The sequence below is a fragment of the Theropithecus gelada genome, chromosome 8 (genome assembly GCF_003255815.1).
Source record: "Theropithecus gelada isolate Dixy chromosome 8, Tgel_1.0, whole genome shotgun sequence".
Taxonomy (NCBI): Eukaryota; Metazoa; Chordata; class Mammalia; order Primates; family Cercopithecidae; genus Theropithecus; species Theropithecus gelada.
In genome coordinates, this window is record NC_037676.1 from 17,880,368 (window position 1) to 17,894,580 (window position 14,213).

Consider the following 14,213-nt stretch of genomic DNA (forward strand, 5'->3'; position numbering starts at 1 on the left):
TTCTCATAGCCAAATAACTTTATTTCCATATATTTTAGTGGCTCTCAACCTTGGCCACACATTAGTATCCCCTTGGATGCTTTGAAAAATGCTGATATCTGCGCTCCATCCCATCCCAATCAAATAACTCCTTGGAGGAGCAGACAAAGAGGCAAATGTTACAAAGAAAATCTCCCTGGATTATTTTAATATGTACTTGAGAATTGCTGTACTCATTTGCGGAAAATTCCTTATAAAACTAAAAGGGATTTGTGCACTTTTTGCAAAGATTTCATGTGAGAGAGAAGCTAGGAAATGGAACCCATTTCTGAATCTGGTCCAAGAAAGAGATGAGATTTGATTTTATGAGTCTAGTAGACCTTTTCAAAACTGCCTGGGAAGATCCAAGGAACACCAGAATATTAGAAAAAGTTTGCTTCTATTCCTTTCTCAGAGCTTTGACCCGTCAAAAAGCACTGGTTACCATAGGCCACTGCAGATGTCCCATATCATTTGGATAGTGACTGTCCAATTTCACCTGTAAGTTTTAAGTCAGCAGTTCTCTGAGCCACGGGCTGCTTGTCACTGTATTACAGAAATGTAAGAAACTGCTGGGCATGGTGACTCACACCTGTAGTCCCTGCACTTTGGGAGGCTGAGGTGGGCAGATCACGAGGTCAGGAGATCAAGACCAGCCTGAACAACATGGAGAAACCCCGTCTCTACTAAAAATACTAAAAAATTAGCCAGGTGTGGTGGCGCGCGCCTGTAGTTCCAACTACTTGAGAGACTGAGGCAGGAGAATTACTCGAATCCGGTAGGCGGAGGTTGCAGTGAGCCGAGATCGTGCCACCGCACTCCAACCTGGTGACAGAGCGAGACTCCGTCTAAAATAAATATATATATATATATATACACGAAACCAGAAATGTCTAATTAGCAACTCAGAGTGTGGATTTTAAAGAAAGAACTCCATAAAGGTAACTCTTAGAAAAACATTAAAAATTACAGTAATGTAATTGATTCAAAGATGAATGTAAAGACCAATAATTTATTTTGGTGTTTATGAAGATGAAGAAATAAAGGCCCATACAGAACCATACACAAACGAAAAAAGTTCAAAATCAAATCTAACTGCTCACAGAGAGCTGAAAACATAGCAGACCCTCAATATATTTTTAATGATTGATGAACTGATTGAGATTTATTTTGAGATTTGATCAGTTTTTAGTAGAGTTTAAATGTTTTTGTATTTTTCTTTCACATGTACATTACATTCATTGTGGAACAAGAAAATAACTGCTTTAAAAAGTGGTTGAGGTTTCTGATGCTGATCATAAAATATGACAGGAAAAATATTCTACTTTATAAAGAAAACATATGAAGGTAATTTTCATTGTCTGTAGAGCTTAAAGATTAATCTTTAACTTAGAAAAAGTGCAAAGTGGATTATCCTGTCCCTCTGGCAACAATAGGGCTGGCAGTGCTACACAACTCCAGGGGGCACCTTACACATAGTGATATCCCGCTTGTCCTCTGCCCAGCCATAGTTGTACAAGTGCCAGGCTATGCCATTTTCCTTGACAGTCCTGGGCAGCAGGGCTCCTAAGCAACATTCTAAAACGAAGGCCAAGGAACACATCCATTAAAATGTAGGCTATTTGTTTCATGGTATTCATTACTACGAATAAATGACAAATTAAAAATATTAGTAACTGATACATAGATATTTAGCTTTTCTCTTTCAGTTCTGGCAGTGAACGCTGCACCAGGGCATTCCTGAACACATGTGTTGGTGCCACCATGTTCCATGTCTGTGAGTAGTGAATAGTCAGCCCCTGTCAGCAGTCCTCCTCACATTCCTCCCTATGACACATCCTAGATTACGGAGGGGGGAAATGTTTTCTTCTGCCAGTACTGGCCCAAAGCAGGGGAAAAAGTAACTGAGGGTCCCACAAGTAATAGGCCACCCGATTCTTTTTAGAGCATTATAAAACATTCTTGGCTGGGTGCAGTGGCTCATGCATGTAACCCAGCATTTTGCGGGGGCCAAGGTGGGCAGATCACTCGAGGTAAGGAGTTCGAGATGAGCCTGGCCAACATGGTGAAACCTTGTCTCTACTTAAAAAAAAAAAAATAGCCAGGAGTGGTGGCAGGCACCTATAATCCTAGCTACTCAGGAGGCTGAGGCAGGAGAATCACTTGAACCCAGGAGGCGGAGGTTGCAGTGAGCCAAGATCACACCACTGCACTCCAAGCCTGGGCAAAAAGAGTGAAACTCCATCACACACACACACACACACACAAAATTCTTATTGTCTACTTTTGAAATTAAGGGAAAAACATCGACCTTTTCTCTTCCAGACCATGCCAATTAAAAGGAAATTCCAGGAGTCAGGAGAAAGGGAACAAAAAGAGAATGTGGTAGAGGCGAGGGTAGACCAAGTGAAGAGGATGGAGAAGAAACTATAGAAATAAGAGAAGAAGAGATCATGCCAAATACAGGAAAGAGGCATGAGACAAGAAGGATGGAAAGGGGCAGAGAGAAAAGGGAAGAGTCTGGGTTCTGAGCTGATTGTGCTATTTGTGTACAGTGTGTGTTCCTTTGGGCTGTTAACATTCTTTCAAGATAGAAGCTCCAAGATGTTTCCTTACCTAATCTCCTAAGTGGCATACCATCATCACTTCTGCCGGGTTCTATTGGTCAAGCAAACCAACCTTTACAAAGTGGCGGGGAGCTATGCAAGGGTGTGAATAACAGGAAGACGGGATCCCTGGGAATGACTTGGAATACAGGTGGCATGGTGGGCAGAACCCGTAGCCTAGGGTGAGATGGCAGGAACCTGGAATTATAGTACCTTAATGTGATATGAACTGATCTGAGCAAATGTGTTTGAACACTCACCACATGCCAAGAGCTATTCTAATCCCTTTGCATGCGGTATCTCATTTAACCCTCTTAACAACTTACGGAGGCAGACACTCTATCCAGAGAAGAAATTGAGGTACAGAGGTTGGTAGCACAGTGACAGAGCTATTATAAGGAAGGACTTGTCAGGACCTGGAGAGAGACTGGGTATGAGAAAGGTAACTGGCTGTCACAGTGTCCTGTGGGATTTTTCCAGATAAACCACCCTGTGTAGTTAACCGATCCATCCATGCAGGGCTAGGATTCATTTTGACCTCGCCATAGTAGCTTTCCAGGGGCCAATCCCACTCCAGCCTAAAGCACCCCATAGGCTATCATTTAAACTGCAGTAGGAACTAAGCCTTAGACCAGAAATTCCTCCCAGATGGGATCCCTGGAATGGTTCCTAAATAGCTGGGTCTTGTTTCCTGACAATGCCGCCTGCCCCGAGGCTTGATGTGACTGCATAGCTTCTGCCGTTTGTAAAGGCGGGGAATGACGTTTTCTGTTTGAACCCAGCAGGTCAGGCTCCTGAAGAGGTCAAGTAGTCTGTGGAGAGGACTACTGGTGTTTGCTGTTTATTACATCTCTCCCAACACATAAAATCTGGGGTTCACCAAAGCAGGCGGTTTTCTTCCACATACTCCTCTAGGATGGAAAATGCCCTCCAGTGGAAATGCCTTTCCACTCTGCTTCTGCTGAATTTTCCTCCAAGATTTCCTCTAACTGTGGACTGCCAGCTCCTCCCTGATGTCTTCAGGCCCCAACCCAACCTGTTCTTGTTGCCATCCACAAGACTCCTTTCAGCATCTTAACTTTTTCCCCGGTTTTCTTTCATTTTCTCCTGGTCTGTGTTGACTGCGGTCTCCTTCTCAGCCTTTTCCGTCCTTCATCTTGTCCTACAAAGCCACACCTGTACCGACAAGTGCCAAAGAGTTTGATCATTTACTTAATGTCAACAAAAGAAAGAAAAAAAAAAAGCTCTAGAGTCGCCTTGGCCTGCGGCACCCAAGCCTAGTGAACAAGTGGGGCCCGCGCACCCTCCTACCCTCCACCTCGCATGTAACCCCGAGCTCTGAAACATGGAAAGGCCCAGACCTGCTGATTTAATCTAAGTCCTGCAGTCCCCAAGAGATCATAGACTGCAGATCCCAGTCCCACGAACTAAGAGAGGAGTGGAGCAAGGCTACCCCGGACTACCGCAGCTCCGGGACAGCGCGCAGACCAGGCGGCCCGAGATGCGCAGGCCACGCAGCCTGGCCGACGACTGTCCCTGGAGAGCCTCCAGGCGCCCGGGTGGGGCCGCGATCGCGCCCCGCCAGTCACCCCGGCATGTGGGCGCGGCGGGGCGGTGCGGGCGGGCCGGCTGCAGGAGCTGTTTGGCGTCCCGGTCAGAGTATTTGCTCAGCCCGCCTGCGCCGCTTGGGACGCTTCTGCCTTTCTCTCCCTCCCTTCCCCGACGGCTTCTGGCGGCCAAGTGGATGTGGCGGGTGATCGGGCCACCCTGCCCAGGAGCGCCCAGCACTGGTAGGTGCTGGGGTTGGGGAGAGGCTTTGGCGAGAGTGTGCATGGGGTGGGAGGAGGGGGAAGGGAATTTCCTCGGGGGTTGCAGGGGTGCATGGGAGGCGCAGGGGCCAGAGGCGGCGGGCGGAAGCCTCACCCCCGCCTCCACCCCTTCGCGCCGCCCGGGGCGGGCTCAGGTGCGGGGTTGGGCGGCTAGAGCGGCTGAGGCGGGTATCCGGTGTCCGGTGTCCGGTGACTGGAGACGCTGGCTAGGTGAGCGGCTGTCCCCGGGGTCTGGGGGCTTGCAAGGGGTGGCGGGGGGAACTTCGAGGGAGAGGGTCTGCCGGAGCTGAGGACTTTCGGGGAAGTTCTGGGATCCGGCGGGGACACGCGGCGCGTGCTTCTACCCGCGGGGAGTGCAGGCCCCGGGAGGGTCCGGGCTGGATTGGAGTTTCTAGACTCCTAGCTGGAGCACGTCCTGGACCTGCGCCTGGAGATCTTCCAAGAGGGAAGTCCCGGGAAACAGTGGCAGCCGGCGCAGCACCCCGGCAGCGCGTTCCCCGCGCGCCGGCACCCAGGGGCGCCCCCAAGTGGGGTCAGGGCGCGCGCGGAGGCCCGTGCTGCGCCGCCTCCCAGGGGCTGCTGCGGCGGGGCTAGCCCAGACCCAGACCGGGTGCCCACTGGGCTCAACCAAGCGGCGCCCCTGCCCGCTCCTGGACTCGGGGGTTACGCGGGCACCGGAAGGAGCTACAGTTTGTAGGTTTTCTGAGTTGTCTTTCCCTTCCCAGGGAGCTTAGAGAAACAGCAAGCGTGGCACCTCCCCCTTCCAAACAGATGCTCCTCATCGCCCAAAAGGCTTTTATTTGATTGCTGGTTTAATGGAAACAACGACTTGGGTACCATTATTTTAAAATAGTGAATAAGTAAGTGGAAAGCATACAGGGGCATAGATTTGGCATAGGAGTGGAATTTTCTATGTATACTAAATCTGTGTGTACAGTAACTTCAAATTTCTGAAGAATAGTATATATTTACAAAACTTGCCAAATTGCTGTCATCTCTGGTAATTTGTTTCATCCTCAAAAACAGCTCTTTTGCTGGTAGATGAATAAGATAAAGTTTGAATAAGAAAACAAAGCTCGACCACAGAGCTGGCTGTTTTAAAAGAATTAGAATTCAAGCTGTATTGTTAATGTTATAGTTACACTGTCCATACCACAATACTTTTATTTATTTTTTATTTTATTAGGTAAGTGCAAAAGTAGTTGTGGTTTTTATGGCAAAAACCGCATTTATTTATTTATTTAGGCCATAAAAAAACACAATAACTTTTGCACCAACCTAATGTTTTTCATTTTTGAGGCAGGGTCTCCTTCTATCACCCAGGCTGTAGTGCAGTGGTGCGATCTTGGCCCACTGCAGCCTCAAACCCTCCAGCTCAAGTGATCCTCCCACCTCAGCCTCCCAGGTAGGTCGGACTATAGGTATGGGCCACCACACCTGGCTAATTTTTATATTTGTGTAGAGATGGAGTTTTGCCATGTTACCCAAGCTGGTCTCGAACTCCTGAGCTCAAGCAATCCACCCACATTCACCTCCCAAAGTGTTGGGATTACATTTTGAACCACTGTGCCTGGCCTACTATTTTTATGATTTAGGCTGTATCTTAGGCCTTTAAAATTTTTTATTTTGTTTAGGTATCAGAGTTATCCAAAAGACAGTTGTATTGTAGAACAGTGTGAAGGTGTGAGAATCAGGTCAAATCTATGGTATTATGGAAAACAACAGATTCTCTGATCCTTTAGCAACTGGTGTTCAGAATAAATCGCAGGTGTGGGCTTGCTTCTTATCATTTCTCTCTTTTAAGAAAGGTGCTGTGTTAGCTGAGCTATTCCTTTGTTGGATCTTGAATAACTGGAGGTTTGCTGCCCTTGATATAGTATGGGAAAGTCCTCAGCATTTGAATCCGTATCAGCAATGATTATTTGTTCTCGTCAGGGAATGAAAGTGGTTAGTTAATTTCCTCATTTCTATTTCTTCTACCGTGGCTCCACCAGTCTCCTTCACTTCACAGTAGATTATGTCACATACCGACGCATTAGGAGTCACAGACTGAACTAGCCCTCATTTCACAGATGAGGAAACTGAGTCCCGAGGAGGCGAGGTGATAGCCACACTGCTCATTAGAGGCGGAGCTGGGAGTTGAGGCTGGAGTGCCTCTGGGTGTCTTGGGTGCACTATGCTGAGCTTGAGTTGGAGTCTGAGAAAGCCTTGGGGTGGGGGTTAGGGGATGGGAGTTGGGGGTGAGGGGACAGGTGATTTACACCAGTACCATTCAGCAGCCGCAGAATGGTCACATCTTCAACGACCTGACCACAGATAGTTGTTGGCTGGGCCTCCCAAGTATTCTGGGAGGCACAAGGAAGCCAGTGCCTTTCCTTCAAGATGAACTAGTTAATTTTAATGTTAGAAATCCACGTTTGCTATAAAAAGCAAAACAAAACAACATAAAAATGGAAACAGTATGAGCATTTCATCACAGAGGTGCCATGAACCTCCTTGCACATGTGAGAGGGCTGTGCTGTTTGCACTGCTCTTAGTGTTTGTTTGGAAGGGGAAATTGTGGAGACGAAGTGGATGACTAAGTGCAAGGGGAAATGGAGGGGACTAGGTGTCTGGTGAATACGTGGGTAAACTATGTCCACACCTGGGCCAGTGTGGCAGTCGGTTCTTTTCTGTCCTTCCTGGCTGGGCTGTGTTCACCTGGCGTCCCCTAAGCTTAGCTACAGTGGACCAGGAGGAGGCCTCTGCCCTGTGTCAAGCACCATCAGTTCAGCATTTCTGTTGCTGCAGGAATTTGCTGGCTTCCATTCTGAAATTTCATACATGGCACCACATCCTGCTGTTCTGATTCTGGGCACACAAATAAACTCACAAAAAGGCCTCTGTGCTGTGGATTACAGTGAAGCTGACTTAGAGCTGGACTGCCCGGCTCTGCCGCTTACCAGCTGCTGACCTGTGCTCTGTCTTCCTAATCTGTGAAATGAGCACAGTGATGGGCTGGACTCGAAGGGTTATTATGAAGATTAAGCGAGTTAACACAGGTAAAGTGCTTAATTAAGATGGTGCCTGGTACGAGAAGTGTTAGCTGTGTTATCAGGAATATGCAGGGCGGGGGAGACAGTAGGAATGTGACTTTGGCGCTTTAAGGGTTTTAGATTTTAGGCTCTACCCACGCCTTGAATAGGACTCACCACATTGAAAATGGGGAACAGAGCAGAAGTCTCAACCCTAACTGAACTGTTCATTTTCTGCCATGTGTGATTTCTGCGAAAGCCCACCACAGAACATAAAGACATTTACTGGAATGTCAAGGAGTCATTCCGTGTCGTTTCTTACCACTTTATCTTGGAGCTTGTGGATTTCATTGGCTCCACCCCTTCAGAAGCTGCTAGAAACAGTCAAGAAATCATTACAAGACATCCATTTTTTTGACTGTTCAAGCCTTTAAGGGTATCTCCATGCAAAATACAAAGTTAGCAAGGGGACCTGGGAGGGGGCGTGACATTACTTTTAGTCCTTTAAAAGTTTTCTCTTAATATTGGTTCCATTTGAATTCCGGTAGTTGAATGCTGCTGAGATGATAGGTTGCAGTCAGTAGGGATAGGTGTAGTTTCATCAAGGGCCTGGCTTCGCAATGAACAGTCAGCGAATCTGAGTGCTGCGTATGCACACTATTCTGTGGTAGCCTAGCTATTGAGCGTGCTCGTCTCAAAAGACAGATGTACATCAAGAAACAACTTTGCAAGGAAGAGGAGGAAGACAGGAAGCTGAAGGAGGCCCCCAGGTGGTGAGAGAAGCATTACAAATCTAGCTGTATCAATGACAAGGTAAACGAAGAGAAACCAACACTATGATGGGCCATAATATAGCTAAGTGACTTGTCTAAAGTTTAAGAGTGTTTGAACATAGTATGGAGAAACAAGATATTTGAGAGCACATGGCAAGGTGGTAAGATTATTGAGGTGTTACTGTAAACAACAAATTATTGGTCAATTTCTTATTTTTTCTTTTCTTTTTTTTTTTTTTTTGAGATGGAGTCTGTCTCTGTCACCCAGGCTGGAATGCAGTGGCGCGATCTTGGCTCACTGCAATCTCCGCCTCCCGGGTTCAAGCGATCTCCTGTCTCACCCTCCCGAGTAGCTGGGATTACAGGTGCCCACTACCATGCCTGGCTAATTTCTGTATTTTTTGTTTTTTTAGTAGAGGTGGAGTTTTACTATGTTGGTCAGACTGGTCTCGAACTCCTGACCTCGTGATCCACCCACCTCGGCCTCCTAAAGTGCTGGGATTACAGGCGTGAGCCACCATGCCTAGTCTATTGGTCAATTTCTTAGGACACATGTGATTCTGAAAAGTTGTAGTAAGTTTTTTTTCTTACATCGTACTACATCGAATCCAAAGTCTTGCTTTCCAGAATAGAAATATTTACATAGTTTCCTTCTGATTACAAAAGTATGATGGTTTATGAGACTTAGAAATTGTTTAAAAATAGAGAGAAAAAGTATGACAGTGTGGTAATATTTTTAAGCCAACCAAATAGAAATGTGGAAAGCAGAATGAAACCTCAGTGGGATTTCCAACCCCAGGAGAACCTCTAGGAGGCCACTGTGCACGCTCGATTTATGGTTTCTCTTTCAAGGAGCCATGCAGTAAACTCATATAAATCAAGGATCCTTTGTTATGAACCTAATGACCTCTTCATCCCGCTAGTTTATCTGGTCTGTCCATTTAGATTTTATTAAACTAGGTTATCTAGTAAAAGCACACCTAAAACTCGGTGACCTTCCAGAATGTAGACGGATGTTCTCTCTTGCACCTGCCCTGATTTTCATGGCTCTAGTAGGTTGCCTGGAAATTACATTATCCTTTTGTGAAGAGGAAAGTACATAATTATGTTTATTTAATGCTACTTTTAAGGGAAATTACAGAAATTGCATGGTGGTCTAGTTTTTATTTCTTCCTTTTTCTTCCTTGAACATGGCTCTATTTTGGTTTGGTTTGGGGTGAGTTACTCTGTGACATCTCAAAAATGGTATTTTCTTTTGAAATAGGTACTTTGCAGAGAGCCTTTTAATTTCTTCCTGTGACCTTTTTTTTTGCCTTTCTTTTTTCAGCCACACAGTTGGTGGTTTGTTAGGCTCTGGGGTAATAATGTGTTTGCTTAGTTGGGAGCAGGACAAACCTCTGTGAACTTTTTTTGTTTCCCTGAGATTGACCTGTATAAAGTTTGTTTTCTTTTTTTTGACAAAGTATCTTTAGAAATTATAGGATAGAAGTTACACAAACTCTTAACAAAGTGTGCCTCAGGTTTTCTTTTTCTGTTTTCTCCCTGAAATGAAAAGTGATACTGTATTTCCTCCTGGCTTTTTTTTTTTAACCCGTCCTAGCCAGTGTCCACACATTTTAACATGCCACCTGAACGCGGGCTCTTTCTCTCTGTAGGTTCAGTGAACAGCATTTTGGACCGGACATTTGGTGCCAGGTCTCAGGAGCCAGTTTGCTGAATTATTGCCCCAGTCAGCCAGGATTGTGAGCTGTTCGGGAAGTTTTGTGGACACGCCCAAGTGCCAGCACAGGTGGAGGGACACCTGGAGGCCAGTTTCAGGAACTTTTGCCACAGGTATAAAAGACTCCAGAACTGCAAAGATGCTGAAACAGATACTGTCGGAGATGTACATAGATCCTGATCTACTGGCAGAGCTCAGCGAAGAACAGAAACAGATCCTGTTCTTCAAGATGAGAGAGGAACAGATCCGACGATGGAAAGAAAGAGAAGCAGCTATGGAAAGAAAGGAGTCCCTGCCAGTGAAACCCAGACCAAAGAAAGGTAAACTTAGCCACGTTTCTTTTGTGAACGTGTTGGTAGAATAACTCCTGGCTGGCTTTGACAATTTCAAACTAATCACAAGCAAAGCAAGTGCAAGTTCCAGTTTGGTAGATGAATCCTAAATGTTACTGAGAATCCAGTAGTGCAGTATATCTGCTTGAAGTCTACACACACACAGCATTCACCATGGAGTTGCATAACTGTGAGGAAATCTCTTACTTGAAATGAGACTAACCTGAAGCTGTAGTAAAAAGTCACCTATGGAGTTTGATTTGAGGGGTATTAAGAAAGGTTTCTGTCTCCGTTATTGTTACTGATTCCTCATATTCTACTACCAGAACACAAAGTTCTTATATCAATATATTTATAGCAATTGTGTTTACATTTCTTAGACCTCAGAGATTTTTCTTTGAGGTATCTTTTTAGGGAACACCCTCTCTTAAAATGTAAGGAACTGCTGTAAGGAAAATAATCATACTACTATCTTTTTTTAGTGTGAATGAGTTTTTCAGATGTAAACTTTTCCTCATTACCAAAGGAATCTCTGGTAGTTTGAGAGGGTTCTTTTGAGACCATGAGGGAGGAAATCTTTGTACGTTAAGACTTAGAACAGACAACGTACAGTGGCTCATGCCTGTCATCGCAGCACTTAGAGTGGCCGAGGTGGGAGGATCACTTGAGCCTGGGAGTTCTGACCAGCCTGGGCAATATAGTGAGACCTTGTCTCTAGGAAAAATAAAAAATTAGCTGGGCATGGTGGTACATGCCTATAGTCCCAACTACTTGGGAGGCTGCGGTTGGATAATTGCTTGAGCTCAGGAGGTCGAGGCCACACTAAACTGAAATCACACCTCTGGGCTCCACTCTGGGTGACAGAGTGAGACTGTGTCTCAAAAAAAAAAAAAAAAATACTTAAAGCATATACACATATAGACACAGAAAAACACACATTGTCCACCCCCCCTCACTGCATTCTGACTAACCCCCACATCCCGCCCTGCTGTTCACATGCCAAATCTGTCATGGGTGGATACCGAAGTTGTGAAAACACAGCACACTTTTCAAGGTCACTTGCAGAGGCATCCAAGACCAGTCTCTTTTCCTGTTTCATTAAACCAGGCAAATAAAACTTTTTAAATTCACATATGGTTTCAAAGATTGAGAAAATGAATCTCATTTGCATGCCTGGTATATGCCCAGGTTCAAAAAGGAAGTCAGTGTAATGTCCTTTACCTTTTCCTGTCTTTTATTAAAACTTTTTTCCAGTGATGCCTTTATTGTGACAAGAAAATAAACATAAATGTATCATTTCCTCTTGTTATGATCAATACAACTATTTATGAAACACCTCCTGTTTCAGACACTATGTGAAGCACGTTTATGTACATAGTACCTAACTGTCACAAAACTTCTGCAAAGTCAACATTGACAGTCCTGTTTTATAGATGATGAAACTTCGAGAAGTTTGTTTTTGTTTGTTTGTTTGTTTGAGATGGAGTCTCACTCTCTCGCCCTGGCTAGAGTGCAGTGGGATAGTCTTGGCTCAATGCAACCTCCGTCTCCTAGGTTCAAGCAGTTCTCCTGCCTCAGCCTCCTGAGTAGCTGGGATTACAGGCATGTGCTACCACACCCAGCTAATTTTTGTATTTTTGGTAGAGATGGGGTTTCACCATGTTGGCCAGTCAGGTCTTTAACTCCAGACCTCAAACGATCCACCCACATGGGCCTCCCAAAGTGCTGGGATTACAGGCCTGAGCCACTGTGCCTGGCCGTGAAACTTAGGTAAGTTGAGTAATATATACAAGATTATACCACCAATAGATGCCCAGTTCTGTTGGAGTTTACATTACTCTGCACTATCCAAAATATAACTTTTCCTCCAACAAATAACATGGCCAAACTGAAACATAACTCTTTTGTCTTTCTGAAGTGGTTTCTGCACCTTCTTGGATTCTCTAGTCAGAGCATTTCACATATAATTGGGTCTCTTCTGGGCACCATGATTATTGTGAACATAACATATATTAGTGTGATGGGGTGACCTTGGGGACTGGCAGCCAAAGGGTGCTTGCCACTAGAGTCAATGACTCAGACTCTGTTAGACTTTGGAATTGTTGTGTTTGCTGAATTGGTCTCCTTGTGATGGCTTAAAATAATCATTTCAGTTTCTTTGTTTAAATTTCTCAATTGTAGAGTTTTGAATCTACCTCTCAGAAACCCTATATTAACTTTGTTAGTCAAATGATCATGAGAAAAGTACATTAATATACGCGGTGAAAGTTCTATCAATATCTCATGTCAAAGGTGTATCACCCCCTTAAATTGAAAACTTGGAAAAATATATTTTGCATTAAATTAGTTCCTCTTCTGACTACAGAAAAGGAAAAAGTTTCTCCCACTTCCCCTAAAATCACATCACTTCTCTTTCATCTTGCGCGGTCTTTGAATACAAAGCCATAGACCGTCCAAAGCAATGCTGTCATGGCTGGTGCTGCCAGAGGTGCTTATCTATGCTGCAGACCTGCTAAGCCTGTGACCCTTATGGGTTGAGAGGTCACTTGTGCATCTGTTCCCCGAAGGCTTGTGTTCCCTGCCTCCCTTCTTCTGCCTTTCTGGCTAGTGCTGGGCTAAGTGCTGCTTTTCCTTAGCAGTTCTTAGCCACACGGTGGTTTTGAAGGTTGTTCATTTCATTAAAAGCATCATATGCCAACCCTGTCATTCCTTGACACCCTCTACCTTATCACTTAGAAGTTCTTTCATTGCCATCTGGTCATTTTTCACTATAAATACACAGACCCCTGTGCTTAGTGTTTAGGGATCCTCACTAAAATGGTGGTATATTGTGCATCACAGGAACTTGTCTATATTCTTTCTTTCTTTTTTTTTTAAAGACGGAGTCTCGCTCTGTCACCGAGGCTGCAGTGCAGTGGTGCGAGATTTCAACTCACTGCAACCTCCGCCTCCCGGATTCTAAGCGATTCTCCTGCCTCAGCCTCCTGAGTGACTTGCTGGGATTATAAGCACCTGCTACCATGCCCAGCTAATTTTTGTATTTTTAGTAGAGACAGGGTTTCACCATGTTGGCCAGCCTGATCTCGAACTCCTGACCTCAAGTGATCCATCCACCTCCGCCTCCCAAAATGCTGGGATTACAGGCATGAGCCACCGTGCCCAGCTTGTCTACTTTTTAGTAATCTGAAGACTGAAGTAGAAGGGGCTGAAAAACTCTCAGCAAGTGAATTTAACTTAGTTCTATATGAGAAGATCACTTCTGATTTCTGTAGTGGGAGAATGTGATACTTAGGGAGAGAACTATGGACCTACTCCACTTGCTGGGGTAGCTAGAGGTCTACAGCCGCACCGTCCAGTGCAGTCACTACCAGCCACATGTGGCTCTTGATCATAGGAAATGAGGCTAGTCTGGATTGAGGTGTGCTATACGTGTAAACTACCTGATTTCAAAGATTTGGTAGAAGGAAAAGAAAATGCCACATTAATAATTGTATATTCCTTATATATGGAATAGATAATATTTTGTATATCTTGGGTAAAGTAAAATATTTAAATTAATTTCATCTGTTCCTTTTGATTTTTTTTTTTTTTTTTTTTTGAGACAAGAGTCTCTTGCTCTGTCGCCCAGGTTGGAGTACAGAGGCACAGTCTCAGCTCACTGCAACCTTTGCCTCTTGAATTCTAGCGATTCTCCTTTCTCAGCCTCCTGAGTACCTGGAATTACAGGTGTGCACCACCATGCCCAGCTAATTTTTGCATTATGAGTAGAGATGGGGTTTCACCATGTTGGCTAGGCTGGTCTCAAACTCCTGACCTCAGGTGATCCACCTGCCTCGGCCTCCCGAAGTGCTGGGATTACATGTGTGAGCCACTGCATCCGACCTCCTTTTGATTTTTCTTTTTTTTTTTTTTTTTTTTTTT

At 44.9% G+C, this 14,213-nt stretch overlaps 1 protein-coding gene across 5 annotated transcripts in view; it reads left to right on the forward strand.

Moving 5' to 3' along the window:
* The first annotated feature begins 4,032 nt into the window (after positions 1-4,032).
* SH2D4A (SH2 domain containing 4A) overlaps positions 4,033-14,213 on the forward strand; it is an 84,551-nt gene continuing 74,370 nt past the window's right edge. For 2 of the 5 annotated variants that reach the window (XM_025395040.1, XM_025395038.1), the window contains exons 1-2: positions 4,033-4,414; positions 9,896-10,280. In XM_025395040.1, coding sequence (XP_025250825.1) covers positions 10,100-10,280 — 181 coding nt within the window. In that variant the 5' untranslated portion in view covers positions 4,033-4,414; positions 9,896-10,099. Of the gene's footprint in view, positions 4,415-4,566; positions 4,664-9,895; positions 10,281-14,213 lie in introns of those variants that run through there. The other 3 variants (XM_025395041.1, XM_025395039.1, XM_025395042.1) reach the window with 2 other exon arrangements.